This window comes from Epinephelus fuscoguttatus, linkage group LG13 (genome assembly GCF_011397635.1).
Source record: "Epinephelus fuscoguttatus linkage group LG13, E.fuscoguttatus.final_Chr_v1".
Lineage (NCBI taxonomy): Eukaryota > Metazoa > Chordata > Actinopteri > Perciformes > Serranidae > Epinephelus > Epinephelus fuscoguttatus.
Genome location: NC_064764.1, coordinates 13,502,337 through 13,523,855, shown reverse-complemented (window position 1 = coordinate 13,523,855; position 21,519 = coordinate 13,502,337). Strand labels below are relative to the sequence as shown.

The 21,519-nt window shown below is 40.0% G+C and overlaps 1 protein-coding gene across 6 annotated transcripts in view; it reads right to left on the bottom strand.

Annotated features, from left to right (window-relative positions):
- Positions 1-21,519, bottom strand: part of lrp1bb (low density lipoprotein receptor-related protein 1Bb) — a 332,674-nt gene that overhangs the window by 72,023 nt on the left and 239,132 nt on the right. For all 6 annotated transcript variants that reach the window (XM_049594030.1, XM_049594032.1, XM_049594034.1 and 3 more), the window contains 9 exons: positions 15,940-16,129; positions 12,632-12,836; positions 10,183-10,372; positions 6,730-6,855; positions 5,195-5,323; positions 4,888-5,007; positions 3,879-3,992; positions 3,533-3,682; positions 3,199-3,321 (listed from right to left, as the gene is read on the bottom strand). In XM_049594030.1, coding sequence (XP_049449987.1) covers positions 3,199-3,321; positions 3,533-3,682; positions 3,879-3,992; positions 4,888-5,007; positions 5,195-5,323; positions 6,730-6,855; positions 10,183-10,372; positions 12,632-12,836; positions 15,940-16,129 — 1,347 coding nt within the window. The remainder of the gene's footprint in view (positions 1-3,198; positions 3,322-3,532; positions 3,683-3,878; positions 3,993-4,887; positions 5,008-5,194; positions 5,324-6,729; positions 6,856-10,182; positions 10,373-12,631; positions 12,837-15,939; positions 16,130-21,519) is intronic.

The following is a 21,519-nucleotide window of genomic DNA, read 5'->3' as shown; positions in this document are numbered from 1 at the left end:
TTTCTGTATGTGATACTAAATTTGCACTTCAAATGCTGCTTCTACAGCTGCTTCAAGTGTCTAACAAAATAGCAGGTCTGCAGCACATTAAATGTATCAAAGAAAGTCTTTCATGTCTCATTTTCAATAGTGTTTCACACAGTAGGAAAGCGCATTATGCATTGTGAAGTGACAAATGACTATTTCGTCTAATCAGATGTGGAATTTGAAATTTCTGAAATGTAATGACATTTTCCTCAAACCACTTTTGCTTCGCAGTCAGATTATCAGTGGCTGGAGCTTTTTATATGGTAATTAACTCAGAGGAATGGGAATATTGTCTATTTGTCCTGAAAAAGCTATTCAGAACATCTCAAAGAATTGTGGCATAATTCATATCAGCTCTGATATAAGCACATTTGAAGCATGGGATGTTATCATTCCACACAGGCACAAATGACATTTTTCGATAAAGAAATGGAAATGGTGTTCATGTGTTATGCATCTCTCTAACAACATTCATGGCCAATTTACAAAATACATCAGCTAACTGGAAGAGCATTAAATATGAAAACTGGATTGCGCTGAATTGCCTTCCTCTATATGCTGCAACTGAAATGTGAACAAAGGTGCTGCTTAATTATACAGGAAGAGCAAACCAGACAAGTAAGAGATCTGCAACATCTGAGTCAAACACTCTCAAAGGAAAAGACATCTAAGTTCTATGACCTCATTTGATTTGTGTTTTTTCCTCCTGAAATCCATCCCTGGTGTCATCAGTCCTAAACTGCTAGGGCCTGGCTCATTTGGAGGCAAAATAAATCACACATAAAAAAATAAAATTCCGCAGCCATGTGAATCTGTACTTAGGCACACCGGAGCTTTGAGCTAAATGCTAACATCAGCATGCTAACATGCTTGTTATGACAATGTTAACATGCCAATGTTTGGCAGGTATAATGTTTAACATGGTCACCATCTCAGTTATTCTGCTTGTTAGCATTAAACACTAAGTACAGCTGACATCTATGGTAATGTCATTAGTTATAAATGCATTTGGTCATAAACCAAAGTATTAGACAAATTTGACCTAATGATAACAACTTCAGCGATTAACAAGTTTTTACAATCCATCCTGAGGGGCACATGAATGTGTGTACCAAATTTCACAGTGATCTATCCAATAGTTATTTCAAGATTTCACTGGAAAACCAACAGATGTCAGACTCATGGTAGCACTAGAGAAAAAGTCAGAGAATCACCAATTTCAGTAGGATGCGTCGCCTAAATGTCTGTACAAAATTTTCCACAAATCCTTCAAGGTCCATCATGTTGAGATATTTCACTGGATAAGTGCATACGAAATCATATTATTACATTATAAGTCTCAAAACACCTCTCTAGCATGTTACTACATGTTCCTAAATTATCTAATGTAACGATAGGCTACGGGTGCTAGTATCACAGTTGAAATTATTGGCCTGTTTTATTCATAGAGCTCATAGTAAACACAGCAATCACAGTTTAGGCAAGGGAAAGAAAAGGTTCCATTCCAAGAGAACAAGTGACATCTATGTTCATCTAACAAAAATGGGTTCAAATAAAAGTAGTCTGTCTTTGTAACGAAACCAGAAGATGCATAACTGACCTTTATAGTGATCCCAAAATCACTCAATGACATTGTTTTAGATGTCAGTGCCTGTTATTATAAGCATGGCAGTATTCTTTAGAGACAAGAAGAGGAGTAGCTAAATGCATAGATTGATATCTTTTGGTCACTGTGGTTACTTTCACAAAAGTTTGTGGCAATCCATGCAACAGTTGCCAGCAACTTCACCAGAAACTACAAATAACCTCATGGTGCTGCTAGATATAAAGTCAGTGGATCATCAAAGTCATAAGGATTCATCCTCTGGAAAACATGAATGTGCAAAATACATAATAATACACTGAATAACAGTTCATATTTTTCAGTCTGGAATAAAGTGGTGGTCTGACTGACCGACAGACCAACATTGCCAACCATAGCGCCACTGTTGGCAAAGATACTAAGAAAGAAAAACTGGTGAAGGGGAACTCAACAAATTCCTCATCATGTTTGTGTGGATGTGGGTGTCTGTGTTTGTGTGGTGTGGGATGTGTTAGCTTTCAATAATTGTAAAAGTTGTATCTCTCTTACCTTACAGAGAATTGCCTGCTCCAAGTCTGCACTCAGATGACAGCACTAACTGCCGACTGCTTCATGACTTCTTACACTCTAATAGGTAAACCATACAGTCTTGACGATACAATAGGCTGACAACTTAAATATAGGCAGCCAGTGTTTTGACACTGTGTGTGTGTGTGTGTGGACTAGTGCATCAGCTCTAATTATCTTGTGCATGTGTGTGACGGTGATGAAGCTTAACAGCCACTCTGACCACCTACATTAAAAGCACCCAGTCCGTTTTGCTTTGGTGCCAAAAGCAATGACATGTGAATGGGTGCGCGTGCGAGCTATTGGTTTTGAGGGCAAAATTATATTAATCTATACCATGACTTAATTATGGCCCTCCTATTTAATTGGAGAGATCTTGACTTTGTCGTGGTGAGTTCTGCATACATTAGCATGGATCAAAGCCTAGATAAGAATGCACTTGCTGCCTCTGGTGAGGGAAGTAGAGGAGTGGCCTTGTAATGTGTAATCCTTTCATATGTCGCCGCTTTCTACTGAAACCATATTTCCATCTTCACTGTAACCATTTCAGTGACTGATGGCTCATTAATTAATTGTTACACTGGAAGTGCTGTATAATATAATTCAAAGAGAGAGGGGGAAAAATGTGTGTCCTCAACAGCCTCACTCTAAATTCAGGGTTGGAATTAGACTTTCAAACAAGCAGCAACACCCACTTGAGAAATCTCAAACACACAATAAGGGGGCACAAAACAAAGTGAATAAAAATTGCCTTATGGCATGATAAACAATCATCTCTTGTCTTTCTGTCTCCTCCTTATATACTGTATGCAATATTTGTTGCAGGCCTGGATCTATTCAAATGACAAAAGCATTACAACAAATAGCTTCTTGTTAATGGAAAATAAATATCCTTCCAACTGCCGACAGTGTTGTGTAGTGCAAACAAATACCTCATCTATTTCTACCCGTTAGAGAACAAAACATCATTTCAGTTTATTGTGTACGAGCTCTTCCATGAAGGGTAAGATTTGTTGGTTTACCACACTGGAATTCATCTGCTCCGTCTTCACAGTCTTTTTGGCCATCACACAGCCACACGCTGGAGATGCAGTTCCCACTTGGACAAGCAAAGTGGCCCTCTTCACACTTCTGCCCATGGGAAACTGGCACGAACAACAAAACCAAGTCAGTCCTCTGGGCATTAGCAATGATTGAGGTCATTATCTTTTCCTAAGCTCTCTGAATCTCTTATTCCACTGTCATTATCATCTCCGAAAATGAGATCTGTCTTAAGTCTTTTCTAATTGAAGCTGGCTTCCTTAATCTGTCTCTGAATGCACACGCAAAATGTGCATGTTTGTGTTGGGTGCTCACCCTGGCAGTTGGTCTCATCAGCGTAGTCTCCACAGTCGTTGGCACCGTCGCAGATCCATGATGGGTGGATGCACAGTGAGGTGGAGTTGCAGCTGATGAAATCCTTTTCTTTCACCCCCAGCTTGTAAAAGTGAGAGCAGTCGGTGTGGTCTGAATACAAAACACAGCACCACAATGATTGTCTTGACACAGTGGATGTAATGGTGGAGGCAAGGGTAAGAAGGGCAGGAATCAATCTGATCCAAGCAGTTACTGGATCCATGTGATCTGATACAGGGTAAAGCTGTGTGTTTACATTTCCATTTTAACCTTAACGGCAATGCAAAACACAAGCTAAAGGACTTACTGCAGCTTTTCTCATCTGAGGCATCGGCACAGTCAATGACCTGGTTACACCAGGCTGAGCTGGGTACACAGCTCCCATCCTTGCACGGTGATTCTGATGAGCCGCACGTGACATCTGGGGGAGAGAATTAGCATTTCAAACAGATAACAGAAACAGCACTCAGAGGCAGTTACAGGTACAGCTCACAACAATACTTAAAACCTCTTTCTGGGGGTGGGTTAAAATTAGCTCCAGGTTGCAAACTGGCTGACAGAAAAAAAGGTTTGTGATGAGTCGGAGTATCTGTGCAGGTGAAATGCCTGTGCTATGAAAGCTGCCAGAATGTCATGACCCTGTTTGTGCTGTGCAAGAGTAAATGACACATAATATGCAAGATGGGCATCTTAGCATTGTTGTTCATTTACCAGCTACTGCACAATGGCTCTGGTCATTCACCTCTCTGCATTGCATTATGAGCATATAACACATCATACTATAATCATATTTTCTAATGGCAATAAAGCTATTGTTGATGTCCCATTAAAAAGAAAATGCTGGAGATGACACACCACAGTGAGATAAATTTCTTCCTGAAATCCCAGACTGCTGAGTTAGAGGGTCCACATTAATTATGAGAAACCCACTGTCTCCTTGTGGGCTCAATCAGCTCAGTACAGTATTAGTCTAGTTTAATATTAGTCTATACACCTTGATATTTTCTCACTGTAGTCCAATTAAAAGCAGGGAAATGTGCACAACTGTACTTTTTATTTGAATACTTCATCAAGGTCAAAACAAAATCTGGCCCGACTGAAGAAACACAAAATATTGTCCAGGCAGCTTTTAAGGATAGACGTTTGGGAGCCTCTTTGAATTTCGGCACTCTTTATGATCTTGGGGCTCATTAGACAGTGAAGGCTTAGCACAGCATGTGGCCTAGCGTGGCGTATTAATATACGCATTAGTGTCGCCGGATCCTGCCCTCAGAGGCAGGACGGATTGAACGGGAGATCAAACGGCTGTGACTCACTGCTACAGAAAGCCTCATCAGAGTTATCCCCACAGTCATCGATCCTGTCACAGAAACGACTGTTGGCCACACACCGCTGGTTGTAGCAGGGCCTGTAACCCTTCCGACAGCTCCTGTTGTCTGAGCACAGTGAAATTCACAAACATGTTAGAAATGACCAAATGCTTGCCACTGTTAAGCACCAGAAATGTCACTGAGAGGCAGTATCCAGCAATTAATTATTTCCCCAACGGTTTTAAATCACACCAACATATTTTTCTGATACATTCTTATCTGAATATGCTGCAGACAAAGTTGCGGTTCTTACCACAGTATTGCATCTTCTCATCTGATTTATCTTTGCAGTGGGCTACGCCGTCACAGGTTAGCTGGTAGTCTATGCACTCGCCATTCCCACACTCAAATTCAGTGTGGATGTTGCAGGAGGAGTTTTCTGCTGCAGAAGAGGACAATGAGGGTGATGAACTATGACTGTCAAAATTTCAACGCTCAGCTGTGCATACTGAGCAGGATTCAAACATACAGGTGAGTTCAGAGGCAACATTTCACTGCCTGCTCAAGTGAACAACTGAGTCTCTTCAGCAACCCAGTTTTGGGTCAACATTTATAAATGTCATAACGGCATTCAATAACCCCATTACCCTTGAACTTCAACCAGAGGGGAATCAGGCTGTGAAATACGTGGCATATTCTGATATTTAGTTGTAGGCTTATTCTCATTTGATCTAGTAGACTGATTTATAATAATACATGTCAACATTGTACTTTTAGTGAATTCCAACAATAAATACCTTCACAGACCACTGACCAGTGATACTCTACTCATGGTCCATTTGATAGGGTGCTGGGTAGCCTGGTGACAGTTTTCTAACTCACAATGAAAATAGATTGATTCACACTTTTTTTTGTACTTTGTCTGTAAAAAAGGTGCCAGACTGCTTAAAAAGAGAGCTTGTTTATCCAAAAAAAAAAAACCCAAAAAATTCCAAGGAGGGATCCCCCAGATCTCCAGACAGAGGTCCAGACTAATTTTTCATAAATTAATTATTAACATTTCTTTATTAATTGGCCCCTAGCCTTCTGTCATTTTGCAAACGGGGCCCCCAGGCAGAGCAAGCTGAGTGTTCCTGCCTCAGACCAATCTCTGTCTCTGCTCTGCTGCTCACAGCCTCACAATCTAAAAATACAAAACTTCTTGTTGCTCTAGTAATGAGCAGAATCGGGACTGTGGTAGAAAAAGCCTGTCATCCTCTACCATGACATCCAGACTACCATCCAGCTCTTGTGAGCCACTTGCCATGTTTAGTCTGGCCAAGCCTCCCTCGTTTGAAGAGCTCCTCCCACCTTATGGTCTATCCTCACATTGCATTTCAAATTCAACCAGCAATCTGTCAAATTAGGAAGCAAGACACCATCAAAATGCTTTTGTCATGTGACTTTAAGCAGGTAGCTCTGACACCTTGTGCTTTCAACTTTGTTTTTGGCTATCTGCTGGCATGAACTTAAAGTCACACGACATGATAGCTTTATTTTTCCTCAGCAGTATTGACCATGGCTACTGGAATCATTACAAACTTACTGCTCAGTCACAGAGGAAGAGACAGCAGCTGTTCATGCTTCCCTGTTTGTGTGTGGTTATGCTCAAAGGAATCAATTCAAAGATATCAAAGGTTCATGTAAACAGCACACATAAACAAGAGCTTAAGTGTAGACAGAAGCCAGGTGACACTATGCATATAAATGTGTCCATAAAAAGTGTCATTAAAATCAATATCTGGTACTGAGAATGTTTGAAGATGTAGCATTGTGACTTAATTAAATCTGAAGCTCCTCGTTACTTACACACACATCTGTTGTCGTCTAACAGCACACGTTCTCCACGGCAAGTGCAGTTGACCCTCCCATACGGGGTCAGGAGACAAAGGTCACCGCATCCTCCGTTCATGTGTCGGCATGGGGACAGCTCACCTTTAATATAAAGCAAAGAGATCTGATTAAGCAGTCAGAAGCAGTCAGAGGTAAAATCTTCCCTGGGACATACCCTTTTCATCAGTTTAAGATGTTCACTACACTCATGGACTTATAATGTAAGCCCCTCGTATACTGTATTATTAACTAATATTCCAAATGAATCTTAAAAATCCTGTGGGACGTTGGCAGAGAATTTGGATTCTCTGCGCTTACTATAGGAAGGATGTGTTTCCTAAACGGCTGGTAAATCTAGAAAGGAGCTCTAAGCACCTGACAGCAAACCTGTTCATTACTGTAAATGGGCGAGATAGCAAATATAGGTTTTCTCCTTTAAAATTCAATTACAGTTGCGATCGAAACACCTTAATGTGATGCGCTATGGCACGCGATATTTAATAATATAAACACAAACAGGGATAAGAAATGCAATACTAAGCTAAAAGCAGGTAGGAATGCACCGATTGTGACATTCTGGGCTGCAACCGCTGTTAAAAGTAACAGCAGGTATGAGTGACTCAATGCGACCTTTGTTAGCTGTTAGTTGTCCACCAACTGTTAACGGCTAACAGCTAATAACTAGCTCTCCTCCTTCAGATTTCAACACAAATCTGTTGTTCACAACGTAGCATCATCAGGAAAACAATGGGTTGTGTCTGCTGATGCGCAGATGGTGAATTTACTGCCTCATTTTCCCAGGGAAGATCTCTGTTCTTCCCAAACATGTTTTTTTATTGTCCACGGGGCGCTGTCTTGAGCCCTGCTTTTTAACCTGCGTGAAACTGATAACAAAACACAAAAACATCGGCCTCTATCATTGGTGAATGTCATTTTATTTATAGATCGGCCGACAGCAGTCAAAAAGGCAAATATCGGCCAATAAATTGGTGCATCCTTAAAAACAGGAAGAGGAGTTCTTTTTATTCAAAACACATTTCTAGAAAAGATGCTTTTTGTTTGTTTGTTTGTATTTTATCTTGGGAAGATGCTGCATTTACATTTGGTTTTCACTGAAAGGCTCAGTATGGTCAACATACATAAAAAGAGGCTGCTCTATTGTTAAATGCTACCCCTCTCCTCACTGACGGGTAGTAAATGTTTTACAGTGCTGCATATTTTTTCTCTCTCTGCCTGGGGTGCTATGTGAAGAAGCTGTGTGTAGCTCTGTGGGAATCATGTATTGCACTAAACCATATGCCCAAACTGCAGACATGACCCCTGAATGAAAATGAAAGTGCTTGTCCAGTTCTGAGAAAAAAAAGTAGAAAAGTAGCTTAGCAACAAGAGACGTAGTGCTAAGTGCAAGTGTTCAGAGACACGCGTGTCCACTGGAAAACCTTTGTGATTAGCTGCCCTCCAGCCATGAATATTTTATTCATGAGAGAAGAGAAGCTGCTTCTCTGTTCTGCAGCACCGGTAAACCATTTGTATGATTATCTAAATTCAGGATATTCATGGCAAGGAAAATGCAATAAGAGGTTAACAATGTAAAGCCCGAAAAGGATAAACTGATTATCAGATCAACCATGGATGGTCACTGCACATTATGCTGCAGACTTGCAGCTGTGCCCACGCAGGTCAAAGGATGTGATTATTTCCCATGACGAGATAAACGAACAACAGTGTGGCTCTCGGCATCAGAGTCCAACCAGTGCGACTTGCTTAAGCCCACTTCCCTTTGTCCTACTTGGAAATAAAACTTTATACGACACTTAAGAGAGTCCCTTTACAACACAGGCTACTTTTTTATTAATTACCTCTGAAACTTAAGTTTCTAGCCATTCTAAATAAGACCACATTCATTTATCACACCCACTGTTTCTGTAAGCCTTTTTAAAATATTTTGCTTTTACTCAGTGGAGCTTGGATGATATACCAGTCAGCCGATATTATCTGCCAATATTAGTATAGAATTATTACTTTTATATTGAATATATTTTATTTATAACTTTATAGCTATTAATTATGATTTCATGAAGGTTACATTCAGTTTACTGCTTTTTTATTTATTTATTTATCTATTTTTGTATCTTCACCTGTATATAAAGATTGTACTGTATGAGTATATTCTGCCTCAATGCATACCCTTGAAATCCTTGGCAAAAGAAGTTTGGTGGTCAGAAACTAAGTATTAGCTGATATTTTGCTTTCAGATGTCTTCATTTGAATTCATTTCCATCTGTAGTACCTGGTCAGAGGCCTAGTGATGAGCAGGTTGATGAAGTAAAAGTTAAAGCGAGTTATGGTAAATTAAAACTTTACATTTTGAAAAAACCTTGATAGAAGTTTTGGCTTCAAATAGAGAGAAGAATCAGTCTGACTTTATTACTTCCCCACCGAGACAGAGCAGGGTAATTCTTCTAGAGCTCCAGCCTCGAAGGTTTTCTCAAAGCCCTGTTCTCAAAAGAATATAATCAAGTAAATGCTTGGCCTAAAATTCAATAAAAATATTGAAGACCACATTTATTTTGTATTGTTCGGTATCCTTTTTTTGAAGTTATAGCAGCCCAGATTATTATGGCATGGATTTGTCAGCTAAATATTTATTCTGCGAACTCTACTCCAGCATAGTACAAAAATAGCTTTCAAGAATGGTAATAATGCTGTTTACACCAAAGTCCTACACTACTTAAAAAAATAGTAACATCAGAGCGTGTTTTCCTGTTTTTAGGTAGTATTAGTGAAAATGAGTCATCCTCAACATCAGTTGCGTTCGGGTTTCAGAATGATGAAGACAGTTGGAAACAATTAGATACAAAAAAGGATGTAGGCACGACAGGATGATTTTTTTTCTTGGCAACTACCATGTTTTTCCTCAATTGATGTACTGATTTTTAAGCATTCTGCTATCTCAAATGGCTTGAAAAATAGTGCATATAGCTGCTGTACATGGGAAAAAAATTTACCTGGGGACAAGCCCCTGGACCCCTCTTGGGTTAAGCTGAGCCCCGAATGTTCACAACATCTGGCTCCACCCCTGCTTCCCAAAAGAGGTCAAGCCAGTGGGGGAGGAAACAGTATGCATGCCTCAAAAACAAACTAAAACAGACAAGTGCATGCAAACTGTAGCAGTGGCACAGATAAGCACAGCTCCCTCTAATATTCTTATTCTGCTGTCGACAAAAGTACATACAGCAACATATTTATTTTGGTCTTTTGTCCTAAACCACACTAACATAATAAATATGCACATTTGTTAACTCCTGCCCATGAGCACACATCATCACACAAGCACCTGCACACACATAATACACAAATATTTGCAGACACAACACTGCATCCAACGGCCATTAAATCAAGCTCATCTCCAGGTGTTTAAATACTCACAGTTGTTTGTGTCCCTGGCCACAGCTATAATTCCCATTGGTTGATGAGGTATGTCTGCTCGAAGTACCTTGGTATCACCGCCCGTGTACTTGTTTGATCGCAGCACAGACCTGCGGGCCCAGTCTGACCAGTAAATGAAATCTGCGTAGATGGCGAGCCCGTAGAAGTTTCCTGCTCCTTTAATTATGACCTAAAAATTGTAAAGCAAAGCACTTGTGTTAGGACTGATTTCTATCACACTTTTCAGATTTAAGGCTTGTGCTGTCAATGCCACTCTATTACTCACACCTTTACAGTGTATGTGAATGATTCTATATGCCAGAATTGATGATACAGCAATAACAGCGGGATTCATATATTTCATGCTGTCAATATTTGCACTTCCATCTACAAACCAATAACTCTTTTCAAGATTTGGCTGGAAAAAGCATCGACAGAATTTTGAGCGCAACCCTTGGAAAAGATGTGGAGGATAATGTTTCGACTCATTAATCAACACATCACCCCCGCCGCCCACATGACTGCTTAACCCAGATGTTGGGGGAGTAAATGACAGTGTCATTGGCAGGGAGGCAGGAATCCATCAGATGCCTCCTTGTGGGACTCTCCAGGCATGTGGGGGGGGATCAGGGCCTCCAGCAGCTCTGTAGTCTCAGCCATTAGTGGGACAGGCTTGTAAGCAGCATCACATTAGCCCTGTGCCATACTGGGATTAATAGGACAGGTGTTGATTAAAGGAGCCCAGCGTGTGGAAGCAACAACTGGCCATCAGGCGAGTGAGCGACAGAGGCAGAGAGACAAAGAGAGGGAAGTATAGAACACCAGATGGGGTCGGATGGAACATATTGATGGGAAATTAGATTTGGGAGACATTAAGTTTACCGCCAGCAACATATTACATTCATGCCAAAACCTGTGTTTTGGATAAATGTGAACATATTTCATACGTTCTTCTCACTTTCAGTATTCAGCAATGTTATAATAAGGTACTTCAGTTGCTAAGTCGACACTCTCTTCACATGGAAACATAAACATGCCCAGAGACACTGCCGACATTGAACCCAAATGACACTAACTATTCCCAGACAGCTCTCAAATTATATTCCCTCTATTCATGGTTAAAAAGGGCATCTTTTCGCTGCTAAACATGCTGACATCTTCCCTTATCATGCACTCTGCTGCCCTTTGTGAAGCACTGCCTTCATTAACAACATGGGTCTCCACTCTCAAAATGGCACGGGGGAGTGAGCCATGCCACAGCTCTTGTTCGTCTCTGCCGCCAGCCACACTGTCAGCATGTAATGGCGCTGCTGCTGCAGAGAAGAGGGGAAGCTGGGCGCTTGAGGACACTCCATTGCCATCGAAGTCTACAATGGTGTCCAATAATATTGTATCTATTCTAAGGCCTGATCCATTTTTTTTTTATTCTTCATGAAATTTTGCATCTTTTTGCAATTTTGCAAAATCAGAACACACTGAAGTGACAAAAAGCCTTCAGTTTACATCTCTGCAGAAAGCTTCTTGTATATAATGGATGGGTTGTCTTAGGATTTTCACAACTGCAGTTTGGGTAAGTGCTAAGGTTGACAATCAGCTACCTCTCTTTAATTTACACATTTTAATTGGAATGGTGAATCTGCACCCAGAGCGGTCTCACTGCAAAGTCTTCATTAGCAGGACTGCACTGCAGCAAGGGCAGGTGTGGGACCCAAAGGTGAAGACATTCTGAGCCTTCTGACCCAGCTTAGCAAACATATGGGTAACTAATTGAGATGGGCCAATGTGCTGAACCACTGAGGTCGTGTCAAGCAAAAACTGAAATCCGTAGCAAAAAAAATGGGCCATCTTGTCCTGTGATCTCTTATATATTCAGCTGGGATTTTATACATTATACATCAACTTTTCATGGACAAAATGAGAACTCCCCTAGCTGAGATTCTTTACTTTACCAGGGAATGACTTCTGTGATTAAGGAAACCATCTGTACCCTCAGAACTGAAATATCAGAAAGAACATCAAGAGGCATTTCAGATCCTATCCGCTGTATAGAGGATCATGTTTCAGGAGCTCAATAGGGATGGGAGATTAAATGGAGGAAAAAAATGTATTTCATTTCAGGAGAAAAGGGCAGATCAATCCGACATCCTTGTTTCTCTTATGTTTTGTAATGAAACGTCTCCATCACTGACAAAAACTTGTGGAAAGTATACTCTAAATAGTGAGTTGGTTTTCAATGAGACATCCTTTTGATTTCTGGGAATTTCAAGGGGTATGATACAAAAATGTGGCACTTTAATTAAAATCTTGATACCTTGTGTAATGACAGCAATTAAAGAGGGTTATAAAAAACTAAAATCTAATACTTTTACAGAGGGATAAAGGTGCTTGAAATTAGGCAACCACAATTAATATCCTTTACTTGGTTGGTGGGGATTATTTTTATACTCACATATCTGCTGGAACCATCGTAGTCACATCTCTCAATTTTGCCAAGGCTTCCATCTGAAAAGTAGAGCTTCTCTGCTTTGTGGTCAATAGTTAGTCCATTGGGTGTCAGGATGTCAGAACTGATGATAATCCTCATGTTCTTGCCTGCTAAAGTGGATCTCATGATGCTGGGTCGCTGCTCATTCCAGTTGGTCCAAAACATCAGGCTAAGATGGGAGGAAAGCCAAACCAAACATTTCATTACTACGGACTAGTATGGAAAACACAAAAGAAAAAAACACATGGACCTTGTCACAAAATAATGAGAAAAAAATAGGAACAATATGAATTTAAACCCATAAAGCATTGGTTTTGGTTTAACTGCGCCTGCAGAAAGAGAGTGACTTCCATCAAGAGCAGGACTGGGCTTTCTGCCTGAACAGTCCCAATGACTTGAGATGCCAGCTGCAGTGTTGACATACTAATATTAATGCCATCCACACTCTGTAACATTAATATTTCCAAGTGTTTCATACCAAGTAGGAAAAAAACAGATTAAATATGATAACACCATCATTGCCCACTGTTTTATCCTGTAGCCTAGGTTACCTCTCCCAAAGGAGCACTACTTTACCGTAGCACTTCTACAAATTGACACCACATGAGCAAGAACTATAAAACAAATATGTGTAGATATGTGCTGTCTGAAATGGAAGAAAGGAGCAGGAGTGATGGCTTTTTTTAAAAGACCTGCTGTATCAACGTCTCAACCAGGGAACTCACTGCCATGCCCGGCATAACAAACCCTAATGAACGGGAAATGTTTCTTCTCCGAATTAAATTGCTGGAGGTTTATGCAGTGTCAGTCAGTTATCAACATGTTGCCAAGACCTCCATGGCCTGTCACCGGCTTCCCATTTTTGCCTCGAAGGAACTCATCACCGATAAAGTGTAGCTACATTTCAATTTAAAAGAATGGATTAGCATCACACATTGTGAGATAGAGGTCATTTATTCATATTCTCCTGTGTGAGGACTTCTAAGAATATGAAAAACATAGATAATAGCAACGGAGTAAATAAATGAAAGATTTATATCTTAGTTTATATGGGTTTGCAAGATGGATGGTGCACATTTTAAATCCACAGTTATATGCAGATAAACCACTGGAGAAAAAAAAGGTGGTTATGTTTCTAATTATATAAAAAAACACCTTTCTCAGCTCCTGGGCTCTCACTTCATACTATGATGAAGTCATGGAAGTCCACTCTAGTGAGATAATAAGGATTCCGGTCAGAAGTCACAACCAGGGACTGCTAATTAATCACTTGTGTTTGAATGCTAATTATCAGACAGTGCTTCTGGAGCGGGGTGGATATGGTGCCAAATTGCCAACCAAGGATACAGTCTGAGGTCAAGAAATTAATTTAGTTAGTACAACAGGAGGAGCAAGATACTCACTCATTTTAGACTGCTCACAGTCACTTTTTTATATTCATGAATATGCAAGTGTTAAAGCTGAACTAGATGTGACAGGAATACTGAGGTGTTGTTTTTTACAACAACAGTAAACACCTTTTCCGAAAGATTTTTTATTTATTTTTTTAAACTGGCACAAATGAAACTGTTAAAACAGGTACTCAAAAAGCTATGAGTGCAACTCAGAATAAATCAGAACACTTACACCTTTTGTGTAGAAAATCTAACCAAAACACAATCTTCATCTCAGACTATAGCTTCACATAGCATAATGCAAATGTAAACTCAAAACACATCTCTTCCCATCAGCATTTTAACCTTTCTTGCCCTACACAACAGTTATCCAACTTATACTCATTGCATGTGCTCATGATTACGTATATGATCTCCATGTTGCGCATTTCTCTTTTTGTAATGCTTTGCATGTAGTTTATGTCACTTATACGTACATATATTTTTGTGTGTTTTGCTTATGTTGCGCATTTCTGTTTTTGTTTGACACATGCTTTGTGATGATGGGCTCTAATTAACTTCGACCTGACTTGATGTTAGGGATGCCACTATGAGAAAATTTTCTCACTGGTTAATAAACTTGTGACAACACCAGCGTTACAGATCACAAAAGACGTTTTACAAGAAAAGATAATTCTTGATAATGCTCAATATCTGTAGAGTGTTCTATCGACTTCCTGCTGATGCAAACGATCCCAACACTTCTTACTACCACAGCTTCACAGTAAAAGCATTCATCTGCTGAATCATGAGATGACTTTTATCATGAAATGCAACATGTTTGTCGGTGAGATTAGCACTACCACTACTTGTCATCAAAAATGCACCAACAAAACAACTCAATGATCATTTTTGGTATTTGCTGACAGCTGATCAGTGTGAAATAATACACGAAGCAATGGAACAAAAGCAGCAGCCATAGTGAGCTGTTGGATGAAGAGCTGCAGACAAAAGGCTGCACAACCCCAACTTCTTTTCCCTCATTAATGTTATCAGGTTCCATATTAGCACTGAGTTTAAATCCCAAATATTGCCAAATAGACGCTTTTGCTTTGACACCAAATCCAACAATCTTGTATATCAGCTCACCTAGCTCTTGTCATACTGTAAGTGAAATTTGACTCCTGTTATTCTGTGCTGCAACTCTGCTGCTGCTGCTGCTGCTGCTGCTGTAAGGAGTAGACATGTTCAATTTATAATTTAATGTCCATTGTTTGATGGAGCAGACACTTGCAGTTTATAATTTAGCATCGGTTGTTTGACTAAGTATTGATTAAAAAGCGAAATGATGGTGGAGGGGCTACAAATAGATGAAAATAAATTGTTCAGAAATGCATGCACAAACATAGGAACATTGGATGTTTGTTTTGGTTGCCTTCTGTGTTAAGTGTCATTTATTTATAGGCTTCCTGGAAATTCTGAGAGCAATGCACTGTAGTTGTCAAGCCTATTTGTAAAAAAAAAAAAAAAAAGTATACACAAGCTTTTTTTCTGTTCTTTGTAATATTCTTTAAATGACAAATGAGTGCTGCTGTATTATGCCTTCTGGACCATTTTTCTTCATTCGTTCTAAAAATGGCTGGGTCAACAAAGATTGAAAGCTATATAGAGCATAGTGTCATCAGCATAGCAAAGAAGACCAATACTGTGTTTGAGGATGATGACCCCCAAGTGGTAATAAAACTGAGAATAGCTCAACATTAATGATATATGAATTTAAGTGTTGTGAGTGACAGTATCTAAAGCTCAATTTAGATCCAGACCTTTCTGGATTAATTGACAATAATTTGGAGAGAGACTGACCGGGAAAGTGTTTAGAGACTAAGAGGAGTTACTGACTTTTGACACTCATCCAGGGCCAGGACGTGTGGATGGTCTTCCTCCGAGAGAGTGACCACGGCCTGCCGACCAAAGCCACCGACTCGTCCCTGGTCCACAGTTTGTCTGGTGATGGTGGAAGTAGTGGAGCTGGTCCAGTACAAGGTGTCCCAGGCTCGGTGGTAGGCCAGGCCCTCCACTGAACCCACATCTGAAAGAACAGACACATAAGACCTCTGCTCAGGTTCCAACCAAGTAAACTAATTCAGACACCACACAGAAGCATGATTTCATGAAAACACACACAGCCTGAAGGACACTCATGTTCGCAACTGCACTTGACAAGATCTTAATATGGAAAATGCATCTGTGATACATTACATACAGTCTACATCACGAGTAATGACTGCAACAAAGTGTTCTGCACCCTTTGTAAGTAAGAAACCAACTGAAACTTGAGAGTAAATACGAAACATATAACAAAATTTTTTCTTTCATAAATTTAGGCTTGCGGTGCACATACTGATATCATATTGTTTGGCCTTTGGGCAATAAAATCAACCCAAATTAAAACAATTAAGTTATCTGCTATTGCAATCTGGGAGCTGACTAGTGCAGATTTAGGTAAAAATATTGACTTTGTTTGTAACAGATGGCAAACTCCAACTGTGTTAGATTCGGGATTATGTTTCCTTGGTGATTGACAGGGAAATGACTTCATGCCTCACTACACTGGACAGACAGCTATTTGTTGATGCGACAGTCACTCTGCGACTGAATATGTTTTCACTGCGAACCAATTTCCTAAACAGAGAATATGAAAAGGCCTTTGACGCCTCCCAGGATGGTGCAAGAATGTGAGTAACAGGGAGAGAACCTCACAGTGATCACAGACAAAATCTGGCCATATTCATGTTTAACCATTCCCTGTAGATTTTGTTTTATTTTGTGGCAATGGTTCCATAAATGACCTATTGAATATGACCTCTACTGTTTCAATAGACACACGCTTCAATCTGAATAAATAAGGCCAGGATAACTGCAGTAATACAGTGTCGCTGAGTTGTCATGTACCCATGTACATGAATATGACAACTGCTCCCCATGGACCACCGTAGGGGATTTGTGGAAGCCTCTGGATTGTTTTCATTATGTTCTTGGAGATGAAAATTAAGAAAATTGTTTCTTGGGGGGAAAAACACAAACACAACTGTACACACTGTGGCAGAAGAAATGTTGACACCATGCAAAAAGCAACAGAAAATATCAAACCAGCACAAACAACAAAAAAATATGTAAACTCCAAACATAAATGGTGCTTCTGGGTACAATAGAAACCCCACAAAGTTGAAAATATCCCCCCAAAATCAGATAAAGGAAGCATTAAATTTCCCTGGAAAGAAAAAAACAAAGTTTATTTCTCACCCTGATACAGTCCATTTATTAAAATTCAATAAAGCCATGCTCTACAAAGCCACTGGTCCCTAAGCTGTCAGACCAAACAGTCTGCCAGCCAGAGAGGAAAGCAGGTTTGTTAGAGCTTTGAAAAGATTACCTGCGTAAATCAGCTTCTGTGTGTGTGTTTGTTCACGTGTACTTCTTTTGTGTATATTTGTTTATGTGACAAAACAAGAGATTATCATTCCTAAGTAAAACACAGATAGAAAGACTAAAGGAGTACCTTTTCCTCTCTTCTCAACTCACTAGGAGTGACAATATTGATGACAACAACACAGTTCAAAAAATAAATGTAACAATGCCTTGGCATTCACATCACACTCATTAATTTGGCCTGAACTCATCTCTTTTGTAACCCTTTCTGTCTCGCACACAGTTTCAACTGTAAATGCAGCCCTTAATTTGTCTTAATGGTGAACATGTGGCTGATGCTATAGAATTTGACCGTATCCCTTTATCTAAAACCCATAAACTGTACTGTGGAATACTACCTGAGTCAGCCGATCACTAATTAATAGTTTGCAATAAAAGGCGTCTGGCAGCTTGGAGTTTCTCACAACTTGTTGGCGGGGCGATAGAGTAATTAATGGGGGACATGGAGTTTAATTAGGGAAATATGGATGATTAACATCTTCACCTTTCCTCAATGACGTGATGCAGGCAGAAACTTTTAGAGGAAAATTGAAGACAGTCTTGCTTTTATATACAAGGCGGGGTTAGAAGATGTGTAAAGGTGGTGGTTTCATCAGAAGAATTATGGACCAGATGGACATACTGCTTTCATTAGACACCAAATAAGCTAATTGAAAACAAGGAAGGTCAAGGTATACTGGCACAGTTGTATGCAATTTAACTGGATACAAACAATTTGCTGACCTTCTCTAATTTATTCTACATGGGCATGTATTATGGACTCAAACATTTGAATTGTACTCAAATAATTCTTTGCACCACTTTGATTATGCATTTCACAAGTGCTTAAGTGTGAAGGGCACTTACAGATCTTGACAGAGGGTTCTTATTAACACTTATTCATTTCTAGTAGATAAATAAATAAGCAGGAGGCTCCCTCAGCAGGGGTGTGGGAGATGAGTCGAGGGGATGAGTGAGAACACTCTGCCAGACTCCCAGTGTGAGGAGGGGGTGGGTAGGTGCTGAGCTCTGCTCCCAGTAGAAACTTCACAGAATGGCAGAGGATGCTAGCCGAGCAGAACAGAGGGTTTTGCTGTTCATCTGACTCCAGTCATGCTTATCAAGACAGGACTGACTGGGATTTAGTGAAGGAATAGAAAGGGATTGGTCCCATCATTCAATCTGTGACAGTCAGTAAGCAGAACCCTTTCAAACACAGGTATTATACCCTACAGATTTAGTATTAAATAGTCTTTTCAAAGGAGTAACAGCAGCAAAAAATTGAGGTGTGCAAGAGGAAGTGGGTGTGTCGAGATAAACACTATTAATGCTACGCTACATACCGACATGCTATTAATGCTATGCTACATACCGACATGCTATTAATGCTATGTGAAAACTGTTTTCTTAACAAGGTTGTCCCATTTGTTTACAACTTAAACGAAATTAGCACCTTATCTACACAACTGATGTAATGAGAACAGCGCATCACAGCAGCTGCAGCTGAATTTCAGTCTACAGCAGTAGATTGGCAGCGCTAAAATCCCATTATGCAACCAGTGCAGTTACAGATAAGTCAAAAGACAACAGACTTGGAGCTGGACATTCATGTCAATCGTCCAGATTGTGATTGTGATTCTGATGCCATTAGCATATCTAGGGGAACTGCCCATTGGTTTGACAGCCCATTGGTTCGACATCCCATTGTTCCGACCATATTAAACTCATTGTTCTGAAGTCTGTTCTGAAATCACCATGATGCCCTGTGGTTAAGGTCTGGTTAGGTTTAGGCACAAAAACCACTTGGTTAGGGTCAGGAAAAGATCATGGTGTGGGTTAAAATGAAAAAGAAAGTGACAAACAAATAAGCCATGAGCCTGCTCCACCTCAAGCCGGTCGTGGCGCACCATACGCCCGCCGCGAGCCGTTCAGCACCGCGGACAGTCGGACTAATGGGATGTCGAACCAATGGGCTGTCGAACCAATGACATGGACCCCATATCTAGCAGGATTTCAATCAGAATTACTGGCCTGTGTTCTTTGCAAACGTGTGGGTCTGTAAAGCCTTTTCAGACGGCATGCTGAGATTCAAGGCTCTAGGTAACTACATCAACATGAACTTAAACTTGCCACAGCCATGAGCCTTTGGCTTCAGTAAGCAGAAGGCTAAACCACTAGCAACATTTTCTCTCACTCTCTGAAATGCATTAACAATACTATACAATACCATAACACGAGTTATCATTAGTTAGACATGAACTTCACTGCATTTACTGTCAAACTTTCTTTTAGACTTTCTTTTTGATAAGTCTCTTTCTTTTCTGAGTTGCTTTGCAGCGTAGGCAGTTGTTGCTAATGCAGGAATAGCAGTTTTTTTCCACAGGATTTTCCACTATTGAATCAGGCTTTCACCATATGGGACGTGCATGTGCATTTGCAGAACAGAGTACAGGGGCACCCTCTCTCTGAAAAGATGAAATTGGCCAAAGGCTCTCATTGACGGGCTATATTTTCTGAAGCCTGAAAATATAACCAAGAGAGGGTGCAGAAGTCTATTTTTCAGACCACTTCCAGACTACAAATATTGGTAGAAGAAAACATACCACAGAAGTGCCTCTTTAACATGTGCTCACATTGTGCCATGACAGAGGAGAGAAGGAAAGAAGTGGTAAGAATTTGCTGCAGCCTGTGAAATCACCTGTAACTATGCTATATGCTATAGCTAACTAGCTCACCACTGTAGAGGCTATTTGCAAGCTAAAATTAGCTACTGGAATGTTTGCTAGTAGCTTACAAGCTAACCATATGTTTGAACTAAAGATTTCTAGCTTCAAAAATCACATCATGTAACAACTTATATGAGGTGAGCTAGAAATCTTCAGTAGAAATATACAGTGTGTTTGTAGGCTAATAGCATACACTCAAGAAGTTAACGTTAGCTTATAGGTCAGCTAACCTTATTTAGGATCGGGACAGCGGTTAACTAGCTAGCTAGCCAGCTATAGCATAACATATAGCATACTTATACTGGGGATTTTGAAGACTGCAGCAATTTCTGTCCACTTTTATCTCCTTTTTTAGCTATTAATCTTGTAAACAGTGACCCTGAAAGATCCTCAATCTTTGCAAAATCGTATGCGATTAAAAACTTGTGACACATTGTGTTCAGAAGTGAGAGGGTGTCAGACTCAAGTCCTTTAAAATTATTTTCAAAGTATTCTACTGTATGATAGACATTAATCACTTACGATGCCTCATAGATTCTTTTAAATACATGAAAATACACGCTTTACTCAGCACCAACAATGAAACCTTATGATAAAGCATACATCATTATAGATGCATCAATATGTACTTCACTTTACATTAGGACTGACCCAAAAATTCGAAGCTTCAGCACTTTTTTTCCGTTTTTGGGGGGGAGGCCTTAAACGCAACACTAACCCCCACCAGTCCGATACTGACAACGAGCGCACTCAGAGCTGCAAACATGTCCAAGAGGTCATCAGATGTGTGGTTGCACTTTAAAATATGCCCCAACAATCCCCTGAAAGCAGAGTGCCAGATTTGCCAAAAGCAATTGGCATATCACAACTCAACAACAAATTTGGGAAATCACTTGAAAAACGTAAGTAGTAATTAAAAAAGAAAAAAATCTCAGACAAGGAAATAGAAAGCCCAACGTACAATGGCGACCTGCTATTATCCTGCTTGAACACAGACGACTAAATTCTTTCAACAATGTGACTCAAAATAATGATAAAATAGATTTTAGTGATGTAAAATATGCATTTTCCAGTTCCACCGGTCCGCTCTGAGTCTGGTGTCAGAGACACTTCTGATGCTCTGAGTTGCGCATCTGTTTGATTGTGTTGCAGTATGCGCCAAGGGTTTTAATTTAGTGTTCAATCAAAAGTTAAACACTACTTATCACTGACCATCAGTATTTTTTCGTTTGTGAATATTTTTATGTTAATTCTAGTGCTGGAAGAAACTACGTTTTCGCCATAA